Source organism: Grus americana, chromosome 5 (assembly GCF_028858705.1).
Source record: "Grus americana isolate bGruAme1 chromosome 5, bGruAme1.mat, whole genome shotgun sequence".
In the NCBI taxonomy this organism is placed as follows: domain Eukaryota; kingdom Metazoa; phylum Chordata; class Aves; order Gruiformes; family Gruidae; genus Grus; species Grus americana.
The window spans coordinates 34194906-34212233 of NC_072856.1; the positions used below are offsets into that span (position 1 = coordinate 34194906).

The 17328-nt window shown below is 44.2% G+C and overlaps 2 protein-coding genes across 7 annotated transcripts; one reads left to right on the forward strand and one right to left on the reverse strand.

The window, feature by feature from the left end:
• The first annotated feature begins 376 nt into the window (after positions 1-376).
• LOC129206559 (galectin-related protein A-like) lies at positions 377-5029 on the forward strand. Of its 3 annotated transcripts, XM_054825967.1 has the most exons (5): positions 520-734; positions 2802-2890; positions 3613-3787; positions 4156-4341; positions 4896-5029. In XM_054825967.1, exons 1-4 carry the CDS (start codon positions 564-566, stop codon positions 4297-4299), a joined length of 579 nt encoding a protein of 192 aa, XP_054681942.1. In that variant the 5' UTR covers positions 520-563; the 3' UTR covers positions 4300-4341; positions 4896-5029. The 3 variants fall into 3 exon arrangements, with proteins under 3 accessions (XP_054681943.1, XP_054681942.1, XP_054681941.1); XM_054825968.1 differs by lacking the exons at positions 520-734; positions 4896-5029 and adding an exon at positions 377-507 and having other exon boundaries at positions 4156-4881; XM_054825966.1 differs by lacking the exon at positions 4896-5029 and having other exon boundaries at positions 4156-4881.
• PLEK2 (pleckstrin 2) lies at positions 3006-17050 on the reverse strand. Of its 4 annotated transcripts, none has more exons than XM_054825964.1 (11): positions 15860-17050; positions 13119-13283; positions 11929-12110; positions 11099-11190; positions 10583-10770; positions 9968-10069; positions 8931-9014; positions 7687-7765; positions 6551-6678; positions 4875-5045; positions 3006-4294 (listed from the first exon to the last, which is right to left on the reverse strand). In XM_054825964.1, exons 1-9 carry the CDS (start codon positions 15905-15907, stop codon positions 6551-6553), a joined length of 1068 nt encoding a protein of 355 aa, XP_054681939.1. In that variant the 5' UTR covers positions 15908-17050; the 3' UTR covers positions 3006-4294; positions 4875-5045. The 4 variants fall into 4 exon arrangements, with proteins under 4 accessions (XP_054681939.1, XP_054681936.1, XP_054681937.1 ...); XM_054825961.1 differs by having other exon boundaries at positions 4875-5092; XM_054825962.1 differs by having other exon boundaries at positions 6546-6678.
• Between the last annotated feature and the right edge of the window lie 278 nt (positions 17051-17328).

The following is a 17328-nucleotide window of genomic DNA, read 5'->3' on the forward strand; positions in this document are numbered from 1 at the left end:
ATAGGCGTATAAGTTATATATGTATTTATCCCTTCGAGGACAGAAATGTTACCAAAATAAATAAATTACATGTTATTTATATGTATTACATATACAATCCGTTCTGCACACACACAATTATAAATACTTACATTACAATGTGTAGGTATAGATAGAGATACAGGTACAGACATGGGCTTGCCAGGCATTCCTGTGCGGGGCAGCAGGGGCCTGCACACCCGTGTGGGCCCCCTGCCCTCTCGCCCTCACCAGCCATCTTACTAGTGAGCTTCCCGTGCGGGATGGGGCCCGGGGGGCCGTGACTCAGCTGCTGGGCTGGGTGGTGTCCAGCTGGTGTTTGGCAGAGATAACACCCCCCCCAATCCCCCCCCCCCCCAACATCCTCCCTTTATTCTGGGCTTTGTGTTTGTTTTTGTCCTGGCACACAAAACAAAAACTCCGGGGACTGCTGTGGTGGAGGCAAGTGTAAGAGGCAGAGCGGTGATGACGGAGGAGAGGTGTCCCAAAGTAAGTGACCGAGTGAGTCCCCAGGGCTCCTGAATGGAAAATATGGGAAGGGGGCTATGACCGTGTGCACGTGCTGGCACCCACCAATAAACCATGTAAGATGCCACAGGAGCTTGTACCATACCTCCTACGGCATCATGAGTACTTGTCACCTGTGCTGTCAATGTCGGCAGAGAAGTGGCACGTGGGTAGTCATACCTCTGAACTTGAGCCGTGCTGGAAGAGCTGTAAGTGCTGAAACCATGTGGTCATTGCTCGATCTGCTCAGTTCTGATCCCCTGTGCCTTTAACAATGGTGCTTACTATGGTGCAGCTCTGCGCAAACAATTTCTCAACGTGCACTTTCAGTTTGGGGTATTATTTTGTATCTTGTCTCTTGTGTAGGAAGGAGCTTTAGTGGGACACAGGACCTGTATGAGAATGAAGTTCATTTAGCCTGGGATCTTTAAGGCTTATTACCCATTCTCTAATTGCTTTATTCAATTTAAAGTATCTCCTTACAGTCAGACTCCTTACTTGAGGAGCTGCTCCCTCACATAAGACATCTCAGGTTGTTGATGCTTTTCTTTTGTTACAAAGTTCAAAACATACCTTCTAGAGTCACTGCCCACTTCTGCAAGTAGTGCTGTCATTTTCAAAGATATTTTTAAATTCATTTCTTCCAAAATTGGTCTTGTTAGAAATTAGAGGTTTATTAATATATCTGTGAAACTGTAAATGTGGCTGCATGTAAATATAAAGGTGGGAAGATAAATTGTTTAAGGTCATCTTAGCAGAAGATATAACTAGTATATCGAAATTATGAAATGGAGTATAGGCAAAACATTTTTCATCTTGAATCTATGTTTTTGTTAAGCAAGCTGGCATTCAATAATTTAAAAATCTAACATTGGTTATATCTTCCAAATTTAAAAATACATATGAAATACTCATAGCAACTTACACTGGAATGGAAGCCCATTTGCTGTGAACAGAAGACTGGGTTTCCATGCTGATGTAGCGCTTCTCATAGTCAAAATACTAAACCATGCATATAATGTACAGGTCTTCTAGCAAAAAATGTCTGAATTTTTACCTTGTAACAGTGGAACGATAAAGCGCTTTTTATCTAAAATAGAGTCTGCTGTGCATTGCCTTGGAAAATTATCAGTGTTACGCAAATTGCTAATAATGCTTAGCGTTTTATAGCAGCTGCTTTCTAAGTGACTCTGCATAAGGAGTGATTAGATGCTACAGTGTAGCATTTACCTTTTAAAGCCATTTCTGAAACTGAAGTCTCAAAACGTCCCTATCACTTGCTTCCAAGCTCTCTCTTTTATTTTTCCATGTCGGCCATAGCCTGTATTAGTTTCTCCACTGACCATCGAAGCAGTCGGAGAATTACTCGGAGCAGGTAAATGTAGCTCTGATGTTCGGGTGGAGTTTGCAACTGTAGGTCTCTGTGAACAGGACAACAGTAGCTCCACTAAGAAGCCATCTTCTGGCTTTGAACAAGTGGTGGGGACAGGTGTGACTGGGATCAGCTGCGAGGACACGGTTGCATTTCTGTCAGCATGCCATGGGGGTGCAGCGCTTGTGCTGGCTTTGTGCTCTTATGGCAGAGGACAGAGGCCACCTGGCCCAGTGTAGAGCCTGCTGGTGTCAAGTTAGCCTACCAAGTTAACGAATTTGAACTCGATGAGTAAGTTCACACAGAGTCTGTGCTCTGCGTCATGCTGCCACGAAGGTTTTGATCTGCTGCGTGGAGCGCTGCAACCAGATTTATTGTGTTGTTAGACCGTAGCAGCCATCACCGGCTCGTCCCAAGTGTGCCAGCTATCTGGGTCCTGTCTCCTGAGACGTGTGGGTCACCGCAGCGCTTGCAGTACCTGCTCTGGTCTTGGGGAGTGGCGTCAGTCACCTGAAGTCGGTGGTGGCTGTTCCCAGAGCCACCTGAGTCATGCCGTCAGGGTCATCAATCACACGTATTGGTCAGGTAGAGCACTGACAGCGGCCACTCACCTTACTGATGGCAGTTTTGGTCAGAAACTGCCCACCGGAGCCAGCAGCCCCATCGGGCAGCCAACATCTCATTCCCAGCCATTCGGTTACAGCAGCCCTCTCGCTCACCTCAGATACCAGAACGGACAGAATTTATACCAGAAGTGCAAGAAGTACTTCAGACCAGAAATATTTTTAAGTTCTTTTGTACGTGTAAAAATAAAATCAAGTTATATGAGGTGACCAAAGCAGCTGTTAAAGCTGGTTTACCCACAGTGTGACCTACTGCAGCACATTTTCACTGTTATCTGCAGGTGGAGCAGTATGTTGGTGAAATTAAAGGTGGCCTGAGACCAGCCATGAAGCTCACAGTGATAGGAATGGTGCACTCCAACCCCAAGAGGTAGGCGAAAGGGCTGGTGGGGGCTTCACCCTGTCATACAACATGCTTACCTGTCTTCTAAATTCAAAAGATTTCTTGAGGGTCTGTGCTCTTTGGAGGAAGAAAATCAAACAGATTCATAATTTATGGCTTTATTTAATTTTCCTGCTCTTAGACTAAGATTAAAAGGGCAAGAAAGAATTCACTGTTCAGCCTTTCTGACTGCCCTGTCAGGATTTTCTACTCCTTGCCCTTATCTAATGCAAACTGGAGGGGGCACACAAGTGGCATTTCTCCTCCAGGAAAAGGTGCAATTCTGAACCTGCATCTTGGTTGTCTGCTGGGGCTGCAGGCTCATTGCTGTGTTTAATCTGGATGACAACAACTGTGTTTATTACACTTTCTTGCGTCTACAGTGATCAACTCCAGTGCTTCCACTCATAAAGAGTTTGCCCTAACCTCTTTTAGGACAAAATTAAAATTCACTCATGCACAAATGTTGGCATGATTTCAGTCGCAAGAGGGAAAGCAACATCAGAAGTCACTAACATCCTACTGGAAACTGGAGGAGAAACAAAGACCAGCCTGTTTTCATCCCTTTCTGCAGCTTCTAAGTCTGTAGAAGTCCCGTGTTTCAGTCTGACAAGAAATCAATGGCTATCTGTAGTCTTTATAGGCATCTGCTGTGTTCACCATGTCCTTTCACATTTCTGAAAGTCCTAGTCATTTCATTGTTTTTTCAGCTTTTCAGTGACTCTGCTCTGTGATCCAGTGGATGCAAACAAAGATGTTGGGCTGTTATTTACAGTTAACTTTAGTGACAAATCCATCACCCGAAATGCACGAATTGCTGGGAAATGGGGGAGAGAGGAGAAGACTATTCCCTACTTCCCATTTACAGCAGGCGACACATTTAAGGTAATTTTTGGGGTACTATAAATAGGGTGGACAAAAGGAGGGGAGAAAGGCTGAAGGCTACATATATGACCACAAATAGCTAACTATTGACATTGCCAGGTTAACTAGTCTATTATGGCACAGAGAGCAACAGTTCAAGCCCTGATGGGAGAGATCCATTCCTTTCTCCAGTCTTAGTGAGAGAACTCACTATAAGGAGCTTTACAATATCATCTCAGCAGAGGGTAGGTTGTTTATCGGGGGCATTTCAGAAGAACCGGTAGACTTTGTGCTTCACTGTCCCCATCACATGGGGTTCTAAGTCCATGCTGGTGAAATCGACTCTGCTGATGATCTCTAACACCCTCCCTTGTCCTTTTCCATTGCAGATGGAGCTCTTATGTGAACACCAGCAAATACGAGTCTTGCTTGATGGACGGCAGCTCTGTGACTTCACTCACCGCATTCAGCCTCTGAACTTGGTGAAAGCTTTGCAGATTTCGGGGGACATCAAGCTTACCAAAGTGGCTTGAAAAAAAAGGAGACCACAATATCACCAGGGGACAGAGGCAAATGTACTTTCTCCTGTCTGAGAAATGTTTTATCTTTTTCCCCTGGCTGATTCTGGAGAATGGGAACTGTATTTTTTTAATTTGCTGATGTGTTTGAAAGATACACTTTTTTCCTCATACACACTCAGCAACTGCTGGTGCAGGTAAATCAGAGTAAATGTGCAGGTAAATGTGGCTGGTCCAGGTAAATCAGAGAGCCTTTGCTGGGATGCTCTTTTGACCTTCTAAACTGCAAGGTTTATGATGCTATGCAGTATCTCATATCCTCCGGGCCTCCCAACCCCCCAGGCATACCAGCTGGCAGAGCTCAGTCCTCTGTGGTAGGGTGGCTCTTACACTTGTGACTAGACCTGGGCAGTATGCAGGTGGTGGGACTGAGAAAAGAGAAGCAGGAGATTTTCTTATAAGTGAATAAGGGAGCCTGGTGAGCCCCAGCAAGGCTCACATTATCAGGAAGGAATTGCTTTTCCTGGAAGCTCTGCTCAATCAGCACAAAGCCACCTGTGCTTCCCAGTACAGAGCAATAAAGGCCTTACCAGCATCCCGGTCTCTTGCAGGTAGCATTCTCGTGAATTGAAAGGTTTCAACACCTGTGGATTTCACAGTCTTCTCTGGACCAGCCCTAGGAAATGGTATCTGTGGCTGAAACTGCATTGCCCATTCGTGCATCTAATTAAAACTGCATCTTCTGGCGAACTTCTTTAGCTCTGTTAAATATTTGAATGCACGTGAGTGTTGTGCTGTTGGTTCAATGCTGTAGATTTAGAAAAAAGTCTTAAATAAATGGCTATTCTAATACATGTATAAGCATATATCATAGCTGCTGTCTTTGGCTCTGTTATGATTGGTTGGTTGTAACAGGATGAAGGGGAAAGTCTCTAGATGAAGAGACTTTTTTCAGTATATAAATGGGAGAACAAAAATATCTGTGAAGAGGTGGTTCTGTGGATAGAGGGCTATCAAATTTCTCTGGGACTTCAGGGAAGATAAAGAGTATGCTGTCTTCAGAGGGCTTTTGGAGGCTCTGCAGAGTCTGGCTGTCAGATACCGGTATTCAGATAACATGAAGAATTTTATGAAAATTGTATATCGGCAGGGTGGTCGGGTGTTTTAATCATCTCATACATTCCATTCCACCCTCTGGTGTGCTGGAGAATGTCTCAGTTTCTATATAAATCTAAATTTACAGTGTGTGAAACCATTGTTTTCATATATTCAAACTGCCCCCTAAGAAAAATCATGTCTAAAGAGCACAGGAGATTAAAATGCGCTGAACTTTCTTTTATATTTAATAATATCAAAGTCAAATTTACTAGACAAATAATGGAAAATATAACGGCTTAAAATAGAAAAAAGCAATAGTCAGAACCGCTATTAGGGTTCTCAGTGGTGCTCGACATGAATGGACTCATGGTGATAATCAAGAGAAAAAGTCTTGCTTTTATGGCTGAGTGATTTCTTCCAATATATTCAGCACCAGCGATTGTCTGGAATAACTGCCACTGGTCTGATTTGATACTCAGGATCCTGTACTGTACTGTACTGCTATGGGTCATTACCAGCACAAGAATAATGTTTATACTGGAGAGGAGGATCCTTTGGTCTTTTCCAGCCTAACAGAGAACCAAATGGTAGAGCAGACGGATGGGCAGACAGACCCCTGGTTTGTTTCGCAATAGTGATTATCCTGGCAGCTGGATTGCAGTTTAGCACAAGACTCTTGCGGTATACCAAGAAAGGCTGCCTCAGACACCAGGACCTTTCATGACTTTGATTCAGACAGTCGTAACTAAGTTTATGAGCCCCTTTATAAAGGGGAAAGGAGCAAGACGTTTCTGCTTTAGGATAAAGCACCACCTGGATGTGTCAGATACAGACTGAATACTTGTACAAAAGAAGTGTTTTCTTCCATATTGGAATATTACATCTCATTGTTTCTTTGTAAAGCCCCATTTGTCTGTATCCACCTGTTGTCTTTTGTCTCTTGGTTAGATGGTAAGTTCTTGGTGGGGAATTATTCTGGATCTACATGACTCCTAGGCACCTCGGATGCTGGTCTGCCAGGAATTGCTAGGTGCTATGGCAATACAAATAACAAAAGTAGACTGTTTAAGGGAAAAACAACACTCCCAGACAATGAGAGCAGGAAACTTGGTCACAAATGTGATTTGTTATTTGGCATGGAGACAAATGGTGTCATTTGGCACCTTACTCATGTCAGTGGTTTGATTGCCTCAATCCACTGTGCTCGCTCTGCCTTGGAGCTGGCCTGGATATAATAATGAACATCATTTTTGGTGATGATTTTGAAGAGGTTGCCTTGCACATTGCCCTTGACTCCTGCAGAGAAAAAAGAATATGACAAATCAGGAAGGTGCACAGAGAAATGCTTCATAGGGAAGAATTTGAATTTCCTGAATTAGGGTATCAGACCTTTCCATGTCAATACGGATAAGACATCTAAAGGTCTTGTGTCTTTGATTTTCTTCTGAAAAATAAAGATATAGCACAGACGCCCCTCACATAGACTGTATGAACTACTGTGTACTATGCATTATATATAAAATAACCTCTGTTTAGATGGAGAATCTTACTTGAATTATACAATGGAGGGATGAACTCCCTACCAGTTTGTGCAGTAGATTAGATTTGCTCCTGCCCATCTTCAGGTTCCTCTTAGTAAGTAGCTCTATTGTTCATCATACCCCCCACCGTGGACCATATCTTTTTCAGACCCTGTCTTTTGTCTTTAGAAAGATGCTCCCTATTTGAGATCCACACATTGTGCTTACTGCCATAAAATAAATTGCTTTAACAGCAGAAACACTTATCTGTGGGGCTGCGGTTCTAGACAAATGCCTAAGCTAAGCATATTCATGAGCAGAACTGGTTTTTGTATTGCTGTCTTTATGTCTCCCCTACATTTGGGTTCTAGCAGATCAAAAAGGAAAAGGTAATAGCATAAGCAGAGAGGACACACAGAACAGGGATGGCATCGGGATGCGTCAAGACTTTGAGCTATACAACATCCAAAAAGAAAGTGTTTCCTCTTTGTCTGTTAACTCTGGAATATTAATCAGTATCTTAGGACTGTCTCAGAAGTCATATGACTGAGAGAAGCCCAAGATAAGTGGAAATAACACAGAAAAAGTCCCCTCTGGTATGGACAACCCAGCAGTATGGGGATTTTTTATGATATGCCTCTTCCCTTGCTTGCAAGGGGACAGGAAAGGCCAGCCCACTTGTGCATACCGATAGCCATACACACAAATCCACACCCAAAGACTGTATTGCTATGGCATAAATATGTATGTATGTATGTATATAAGTTTAGAGGGTCCTGCTTACCTGCTGGGACTCCGTTGTCCTCCAGAGCTGAGACAAGACAGCCACGAAGAGAAAATCCACCTACTGGCCTGTTCTCTTCCTGCAAAGAAAAAGGAAATCAGGCTTATCTGGAAAATATCATCATTAGAATAATTTCCCAGAGCGCATAAATTATTTTTATGAGGGTGGAGATGTAATGTCAGTTTTTCCAGATCTAAAACATCCATGTCACAAGAGAAGTCAATTAGGACATGTAATTAAATGCATTACTATTTTGTTTCAGTCTCAGATGTTTCTCTGCTGTAGTTGGGAATGGTGGAGATAATCAAAAGCACAAAGGTAGGCCAAGAATCACATTTCAAACTTACATGTAGTCTTATCAATAACAACCCATATTAAAAAAAAAGTATATATTTCTGCAAGGTTTTAGCTTGCTGCTTTTCACTGAGACTGTATGGGAAAAAAATCGACTGTTTTCACTAGTAAGCAGTCTCTCTTGTCTGATCTTCAGGTTCAGCAGTTTGGGTTTATAGCATTACAATGGCGAGTTGCAGTGCAAAAAAAAAACAACCCACAAAGAAAGAAGCAACAAAAAAAATGAACCAGCTCCATAAGCTCTTTTCACTGTTATGTTGTTTGTGTTTTCTTTAAAAGTCACACAAAGCATTTCTATAGACATTCTCTTAGCAACCTGTTGGGCTTTGTGGTACCCTATGCATCTGGGGCTGATGGAGCCACATGCCCTTCTGGGTTGCTCCCAGTGATTATTACATTCATGAAGATAAATTCTACTATTCCCTAAGTAAGTTTAAAACTGAGTAGCAGAAAATCCTATAAATTCTTTGGCATCAAGGAGATTCTATTAATTGTTGGAATAAGAACACAAAAAATCCCAGTAGCAGCATGGCCCTCAAGTGGTGGGATGTCAGCCCAGAAAGATCACAGCCCAGGAAGAATCCCTGCAGGAGCATGGTCCCAGACTGCGTGGGTACAGCAAAAGACCAATCCCAAGAAGGCTGCTGCCCCTCAACTAAGGAAAAGGAATCTCGCTGGGGGAAAGACAGGAGGGAAGATGCAGGGATAGAAAATCCTACAAGGACAACCTCCCAAGGTAAGACCAGAGAGGTCTTATTCCCCAGGAAATGGATAGAGGAACCCAGAAGAAGATTTGGGTGAGAGAAACATTTACAGTGCAACTGTATTTTCCTTATCATGTTTAGGTCTGTAAGAGGATTTCTGGGGGTAGTAACTCCCCACTCACATACCTTAGTGGGGTCATAGTAGTGCAAAAAGGCAGGATCAGCTCTCAAAACAAATCTCCTCACCTTCCAGTTTTTCCTCTTGTGCCCCTGCAAAACAGAAGAATTAAAGTTACAACCAGTAAATACCTCCTGCAATGGCCATTCTCCTGCAGGCTGTAGGGCAGACCTAAATAGGTACTGAAAAAAGAGGGTTTGGAGCCAACAGAGAAAAATCTTTTCTGACATCTTAGTAACTCCCAGGATTTCCTGCTTAACATCCTTCTTCACGCATTGCTAAGTCCTTCCTCTCTCCCTTCCTTGTGCTGAGAACCAAGAAAGCAGAGTGACAGGATCAAGTGATGATATACCTGATTCCCGCTCTTAATTTCAGGTTAAATATGGCTCTTGGATTAAAAACCCATGCTGTGCATGCTCTGAGGGGATTATGTTGGGTCCTTTTGCAGCTCTCCACTCTTTCCCCTCCAGCCCTCTCAGCCGCTGACGGTGCAGGGCAGCACTGCAAGCCTGTGCCAGGTCCTGAGAGCATTCCCCAGCTCCTGGAGCCCCTTACTATGGCTGAGCATCCATGTGTACCTGAGTGACTGTCCACAGGTAAATGTCCACTTGATGCAAAAGTCAGTCTGCTCAGCTTTGAAATTTGTCTGCGGCCAGCAGAACATCATAACTGCTCACACGACCCGGATGGGATAGGTTAAACCAGAGCAACAGTGGATCTGCTTGGAAGTGAATGTAGCACCTCTGGTGGGATTTGGAGTTTGTGTGGGACTTTTGCTTTTGATACTATTTTATTCCTTTCAGTATACACTCAATATATACTGAATAGGCAATTAATCCTGCTTGAGCAGCAAGTTCCATAGCTCACTTCTTTATGACTAGATACTCTTCACCACATGATCTCTGATAGCAGTACTGACAGGCAAGTTACCTCTGCTGCCCACAACTCTCCAGCCACGCTCATATAAATCACATTTATTCTCTAGGAAGCCCTAAAAGCTGTCATTTTTCTTGTTTCCCAGTGAAGGTTCAAAGACTGTATTTACCTGTTTCACTAAGAATCCTTGCTTCACAATTGTGCCGCTTAATTCAGAGATGTTAAATTGTAGCTGTTCCTTGGAACTGGTACTTTTCTTACTGCTCTCAGCCTGAAAATAGGGAAAAGATGGTTCCACTTTTCTTTTTAACCTAAACAAACTTTTAAGCACAAAGTTCTGCATTTTATTTTCCTTGAGCTGTTTTTAGCTCATATTGCCCAAGTAAATTCTACTCTGTAACCCTGCTGCTCAGCTTTGCAGATCTGAGATTTACAAGCAACAAATTACAGGCGTAAAGCCTACACACGCACTGTGGCCTTGAGTTTTAGCATAACTACAGCGCAGCCCCCATTAAATGCAGACACAGCACTGCACTTGAGTGACACACCCCTTTTAATGCCTAATTATGTAATTTGTAGTTCCCTCCATATCCGCATAGCTATTTGTCTCCAGCAAAAGCGCAAGTGTTAGCACTACTAAAAGCCTAGAGCTGCTCCTTCCATGTTTACTTTCATAGCCCGCACATTTTGCCTTCGGTTCCATGCTGTGCACGTCTCCTCTGCCACTGCCCCAAATCAAGCGAGCGGCAGAGGAGGTGTCTCCGCTGGCAGCCACATGACTTACAAACATGTACAGTGCGGTGGAGTCATCAAGGAACTGCTCAGAGAGGTCTGTGTAGCGTGTAGCCTCAGTGCTGCGGGTTCCCACAGGCTTGATGAAGTTCTCCTCCATCAGCATGGATGCCAAGGTGACAGCCTCGAATCGTGACACAGCAAAGCTATGGGAGATGAGCCAGTCCACCAGGGCAGAACCTGCAGGGAGAAAGGCAGCTCTCATACCAAGAAAATGTGCTCTTCCGAGGCAAGACAGATGGTCTCCTGCCACGCAGATCTTCATTTGCTGAAGCATTTTGGCACCATCACAAAGACTGTCAATGAAGTGCAAGGTTGACCAAAAGTGTGGGGTCCTACACGTGCTTCCACATATCCAAAGAGCGAGAGAGAAAGGTGTCGGAGAGCTGCGCCACTACTTGCCACTGGGCCACAACTGTTCCCACCATGAAGGTAGTACTGTAGCTCCCTTTCCTCTGCAACATGGTGTGTCAGATGTGAGGAAGCTCTTTGCCTGCTGCAGGTCTACCTGTGAAGGTCTCTTTGTATCTGTTGCCTTGCTCCAAGTTGCGGGTCAGCTTAATTCCAGTACTGCTGTCACACATCTTTTCCACTATTTGACTGTAAAAGAGAACACAGGACAACGTCAGTAGAATAGAAAGACAGGCAGAAATTGTCACATACTTCTGTCAGTACCTGGGATGCCCTAATGATTGCTAACATAAAGATGGGAAACAGTGTAGATACTTCCCCAGAAGTTTTGTCCTAAGTATGGTATAGGAAAATTTAATTCTCCCAATAGCAGCACTAAACAAGATGCCTCACAAAGTATATTTCAATTTAAAACACTTCAAACTGAGCTACTGTCAGCCTCCATTTACCTCCTCGACACAAATCAAATTAATGTCATTTTCATATTTCTTAACCAGTTTTCTGTTTCCTCTTGTTTAATATGATGCACCCTAAAAATCCTAGTCTGGATTCTGGCTATCAGCTTTGAAAGGTCCCCAAAGGCATGAACATTGCCATCGCCCAGTCTTTCCCTGACATCACATCTTCCAAGGTAATACATCCTCCCCAGTGAGAGCCTTTGCAGCTGAGTAGGAAGGTCTTCAAACCAGCAGTGAGGTGCCCGTGCAGAACCCACATACTCACAAAAAATGATCGTCAGGAAAAAGTGCATTCCCGTAACCTGGCAAAAGTTTGTGCAAACCTAGGGCAGAGCAGCCAGTTTAGAGGCTCCTGGCCACATGGGAGCAGGTCTGTGCAGAGGGGAGCTTCCCTTGACCCTCCCCATCCATCAGTTCAGGCACTTTGCAAACTACAGCAATAGCAGGAGGAGAAACCATACACACTTACTGGAGGCTGATGTTCTCTAGTAGTTTGAAAGAGTTCTTCATTTTGTGAAGCTCCTGTACCTGTACTGGGTGACCAGCATGAATAGCTCCAGTGATGTCCAAAGCCCAAGAGTCTCGCTCCTCCCTGGAGCAACATTCAAGGAAATAATCTGTGTTCGTTTTTGTCTTTAGTTTGATGAGTAGCTGTGGAGAAAGAAGTGCAAAGCAATAACAACATTTAGCTATTGTCCCTCACTTGCCTTTTGCTTCTTTTGGCACTGGCCCAAGTGACACAAATTAGTCTGATTATGGCATCCCACCTGAGCTGTACAGAGCAATTCTTGATCAGAAGGATGGTGGGCATAACTCTGGGGTTGGTTGTTTGGGGTTTTTTTTTTTGCTCCCTCCCCAACCTAATCCCTGTGTTTTCAGTTCCAAGCATGGTTTACATGTATGGAGCTTGAGGTACATAAAATACAGCAGACCACACAGATATTGGATTACATAGGAGTGTACTGCTGACTGTGGAGATTTCACATCCAGATCTCTAGCTTCTCAACAACTACAAACTCTCACTAGGCTCTTTCTGCCATGAGAAGTACTGAAATAGTCAGCAACCGACAGAGTCATTTCCCTTCTGGCCCCGCTCAGAGGAAGGCTGCGTTGCCACTACCCATGGGTGAGCGGAGAAGTGCAGGAGGCACTTTCCCTTCCAGAACCCTCTTGCTGGAAACTTTCCACAACAGTGAAGTCCCATTGGCAAAGGAAAAGGGAGTCTGACCTGGCTGCCCAGGAGCGTCCCGGGGACACAGTCAAGGTTTAAGGCAGCTACCAGAGATGACAAGTTTCCCTTTTTCTCCATCTTCCTCAGATTTTATTGAGCCATTTGCGTCCTCCCTCCATACACTCTTGGGCTGATGCATTTGCTTTTATTCTTCCTACTGTGTGTGGGGGGGTGTTTTGTTTTGGGTTTTGATTTTTTTTTTGGTCAATGGCTATGACTCAGATTTGGGCAAAGACACAATGAGGGAGTTAATTGCTCGTCCTCGTTACACTGCTAATGGCAGCTTGCTTTTGGCTGGGCCTAATTCTGGAAACACATACCCCAGTGATGCAGATGCAGTAATCAAAGAAGTCAGGAGGAGAGGAAAAAACTAGGGAGAAGTTAGAAAGTGAGTATCATTGAGAAGGGCTTCATTTTTCCAGTCATACCGGTCTGTTCTCATACTCCAGGCATGGACAAGTAATAGTGCAGCCATCCAAGAGGATCCTGCCCTTTGGAGAAGGCTCCTTCTTGCCTCCTTCAATTTTGTAATACAGCAGCTTATCCTGAAGCAGAACGAACCATCTCACTTTCCAGTTACGAACAACATGTCCCTAGAGGGGAAGAAATCCACATAGCTAACTAACACAAGCATTGAAAAATGACCATACTTTATTTCTTTTTTTTCTTTTTGGGGGGGAAGGGTGAAAATACCATAAACTGATAGCAAATTGTATGAAAAGAAACACAAGAAGTTATCACAAGTCCTGTTCTCCCTGAAATACATGGTTTTAGTAACAAAATACCACAGCTCCATCACTATAAAATCATGGAGCTTTGCTCTTTCTCCGGCAAGGACATCATCTTTGCTGGCAAGAATTGTTTCTTGCAAAAGCTCACATGAATTATCCTAAAGACCTGTCATATAGGTGCATGCCTGCCCGTTGACAGCACCAGGCAGGAACAGGGCTAAATCCAAAATGTGTGAGGGCTCTCGGAGACAAACTCCTCCTCTCTGGTGCCCCTGGGTGGTGTTCGATGTGTTTTGTTCTTTGTCATTTTGATGTGGCTGTAGGTGCCAAGTGTTTTGAGAGCACTTTGCTGGGTGAATTAGCTTTTCCTTACATCCCCTCTTACTGCTAATGAGTGTTTTATTTCTCTCTTACCTTCCTCCAACCTCCTGGGTTAAAACATTCCCTGTTCTACTGTTTCCTGTAAAGGAGATAGACTAATGGCAAAAGACCGAATGAAGGCTGCTATCAAATACCTCCTGGGTTATACCAGAATACAGACAAATCCTCTTCTTCCCCCTCTGTAAACAGCCGCCGGCTGTCTTTAGCCCAGCTGTACGGGAGAACAAACCGAGGGAGGGCTGGCACTGACAGGCTCAGTCCTGTCGATGGTGTCAGGTCCAGCTTCGCCGTGTGGGGAGCTGACTTGCATGTCTACAGGCGATGGAGCATTGCAGCCAGCAAGCGAAGCACTGGGTAGAGGAAGCTCTGACACCTGGGAGAGGGTGGGCATAGCTAGAAGAAAGGAACATGCAAGGTCCAGTTGTGGCAGGAATCAAAGCTCATTAATTCTCTATGAGTAAAGGGGAAACCCAGCAATTTCCAAGAAAAGGTGGGATAATGAGTCTCTAAAATCCAGGGCACTTTAGATCTAATGTCTTCTACAATTTATCTAACTTGGGTTTGTTCTCTCATTCCTTTTGCCTTCTTCAGTGTGTTTTTCACTTGTTGTAAAGTCCCTTGGCCATTTTTCCTGAGTGTTCCTTGCTACGGCTCTTCTCCTTCCTTCTTGGAGATTCCCTCTTTTTCAGGAGGTTGCCTTACCTTTTTCCTCTATCTTCACCTGACTTCTACACTTTCACGTTATAATACATTACAATACATAATTCAGTCATTTATAATGCATTTAGATCATCTCCTTGCTTCTGCTCTCTTCCCAAGAAAGCTCTGTTTTCTTTACCTGATCCCACTCCTTCATTTTTTTTCTCTGGATCCCTTGTTTCCTTCTCCCTCAGTTTCCTTCAGTCATCTTTGTGGTCCCCTTCCTATCAAGCAGCGTACCTCAGTGATGTACAGCGTGCTGGCAGTTACAGCTCAGCATGCTGCCGAAAACCTATTGCTCTCACACACTTAGCGCCTCGGCTTCCTGCCACAAAATACAACCATAGCCCAGAGAGCAGAGCAGGACCTGGGACTGCTCTGCCCTTGCTGCAGAAGGGAGGATGAGGATGAGGAACAGCTCGGACCATGCAGCCCTTCTCCGCCCAGGGCTGGCCGGCTAGCTGAGAGCCCTGCCAGGAGAGCTCCTGACCAGGATTACCTTCACGTTAGCACCAGCAGCACTGCCACGTACTGTACAAAAGCACTTCCCAAGGCGTGGCAAAGCTTTGAACAAACCTTTGAATCACTTTTTTTGTGTGCAATCAAGGACTGTATTAGTCATTGAGACAGGATCTTGGTACTAAAAGCAGCTTATGCCCCTTGCTAAGTTGCCCTCGTGTCCCAGCTATGACTCAGTCCTGTAGGGAGAAGTGCTGGAAAGGCTGAAATCCGTGACACCATCTTTCAGCTCTTTTCTCCACATTTTGGCTCAGATTTTCTTATAGCGCAGCTTGAGGAGTGTGGAAGAAAGAAGTTATTTCAAACACATTTCTATGTTTGCATTGCTCTGATCCCCTTCAAAAAGGATAGTCTGTTCTCCATCCACTCATACGAAATGGGAAACCCTGCTCACCTGAGTCACTAAAGGCAGCACAAACTATCTTAAGAGACTGCCAAAACATCTTCCCTCTCTCCATCCACCCATGGCCAGTTCCACTGCTGCCGTGTAGCCGTTTGCTGGGTAGTTTTTTACGTGCTCTTTGCAGAGGTCTGCCCTAGGTACAGACATACTGGCTTTCTGTCACCTGAGTAATCCTGAGAGCTAATTCACTTTCCTCTTGGTAAATGCCAATATAGGGAAACTCGAGGGAGGGTGGTGAACACCTGGGAGAGGGCAGCTCCCCCAGCAGGCATCTGCACAAACCTGGAGGAGCTCCTTTCCCAGGAGCAGGCAGGAGCCCCTCAAGCCCAGCACCCAACGGGCTGCCTTGCCACGAGCCCTGGCTCGATCCCGTCCCTGCTCAAGGGCTGCTTCCACGGTGGAGCAGAACCGCACGAAGGAGAGCCAGAGCACTTACCCGTTTGACGAGGAAGCCCTCCTTCAGCACTCCAGCTGCTTCCTGCATTGTGGCCAGCCGGGAAGACAGCCGAGCCCCTGCTGAGAAGCGCCCGAGCCCTGGCAGCCTGTCCCTCTGCACACAATTTGTTTAAGAAAGCTCATTTTTCTTTGCTACCCTCCTCCTCCATTGTGACGCACTCTCCCTTCCCTGTTTTTTTTTTTTTTCCTCCCTCTCTTCCTACCTATGAGACATTAGTTAAACAGTGAGCTGGCTCTGATATATTACCTGCCCTCAGGAAGTAAAACAAAGGGAAGTCTAAAAATGATCTGAAAAGAATTTCACAGAATTTAGTATAGCAAAAAACCACCACCGAATGAGTTGGCCAATATAAGCAGCCACATGATAACAAATATGGGATATTGCACGGGAGAAGCAGAATTATAAAATCGCGTCCCTCAAAACTTCAGACTAATCAACTCTACCACTTAAAATTTCTCATCTAATAAGCACATCTCATAGGGGTTCCACAGATCAGAACACCTTCAGTGTAACATATAGCATATTATGATTACAAGGAGACCTTTACAAACTTTAAAATAATTTCTTTTGCTAGAAATTTATTTTACCAAAGAAGCCCCAAAGCGCCTAACAGCCCACTCTGCTTCTACTGACCTCAACTCAATATCCTAAATCCCTCCATAAGCAACTATTCAGGCTTTTAGTAAAGCAGTCTGATCAATGAAGACCGTGCAGTGACCTCCTGTAACTCCCAAGCACCTATGAAACAGAGTGCCTTTTTTGTGTCTGAATACGAGCTTAGATGCTTGTTGCATTTTTGAAGGCTTTGGCCATGATAAATCTGTTTGATAGATTTACCAAATCTTGTCCTGATGAAATAAACCAGTATTAGTATTTCAGATGACGCTGCTGTTCAGAAGTAATAATCTTTGCTGTACTGTTAGCATTCCTTGACTTATATCAAAATTAAGGCAATATGCGTGGGCAGAGCTAGGGGCTGTGATAAGAAACATGATGTACAGTATAACAAATAAACAGAAGCACTTGTTGCTATGTACAGAGTCCACAGTTCAATAATACAAAGTGACTCAAGCACCTCTCAGACTTTGCATACCAGATCAGATTACTGGTCACACTTTCATGTACCAAGGAAAAGGAACAAACAAATAATTTCTTTATCTTTATAACAATTCTCTTATAACTTTTAGTGAGGAAAAGCAAGACACTAAAGAATTCAAACCTGATAACGTACCAGAGATGACCCAGAGAACACTCCTGCAGAGTTCATGAGAAATACAATAGGTTACTGAACACTACTTGAAGTTAGAAAAATTGATTGCTGTATAAAGATAAAGCATGCTAGCTGAGATTTCAAAAGCAACTGGCCCATATGGAAGTTACGTATGTAGCTCCTACTGTTCTCCCTTTGCCACTTTGGAAAAGGCAGGCAGCCATAAGGCAAACGGCTG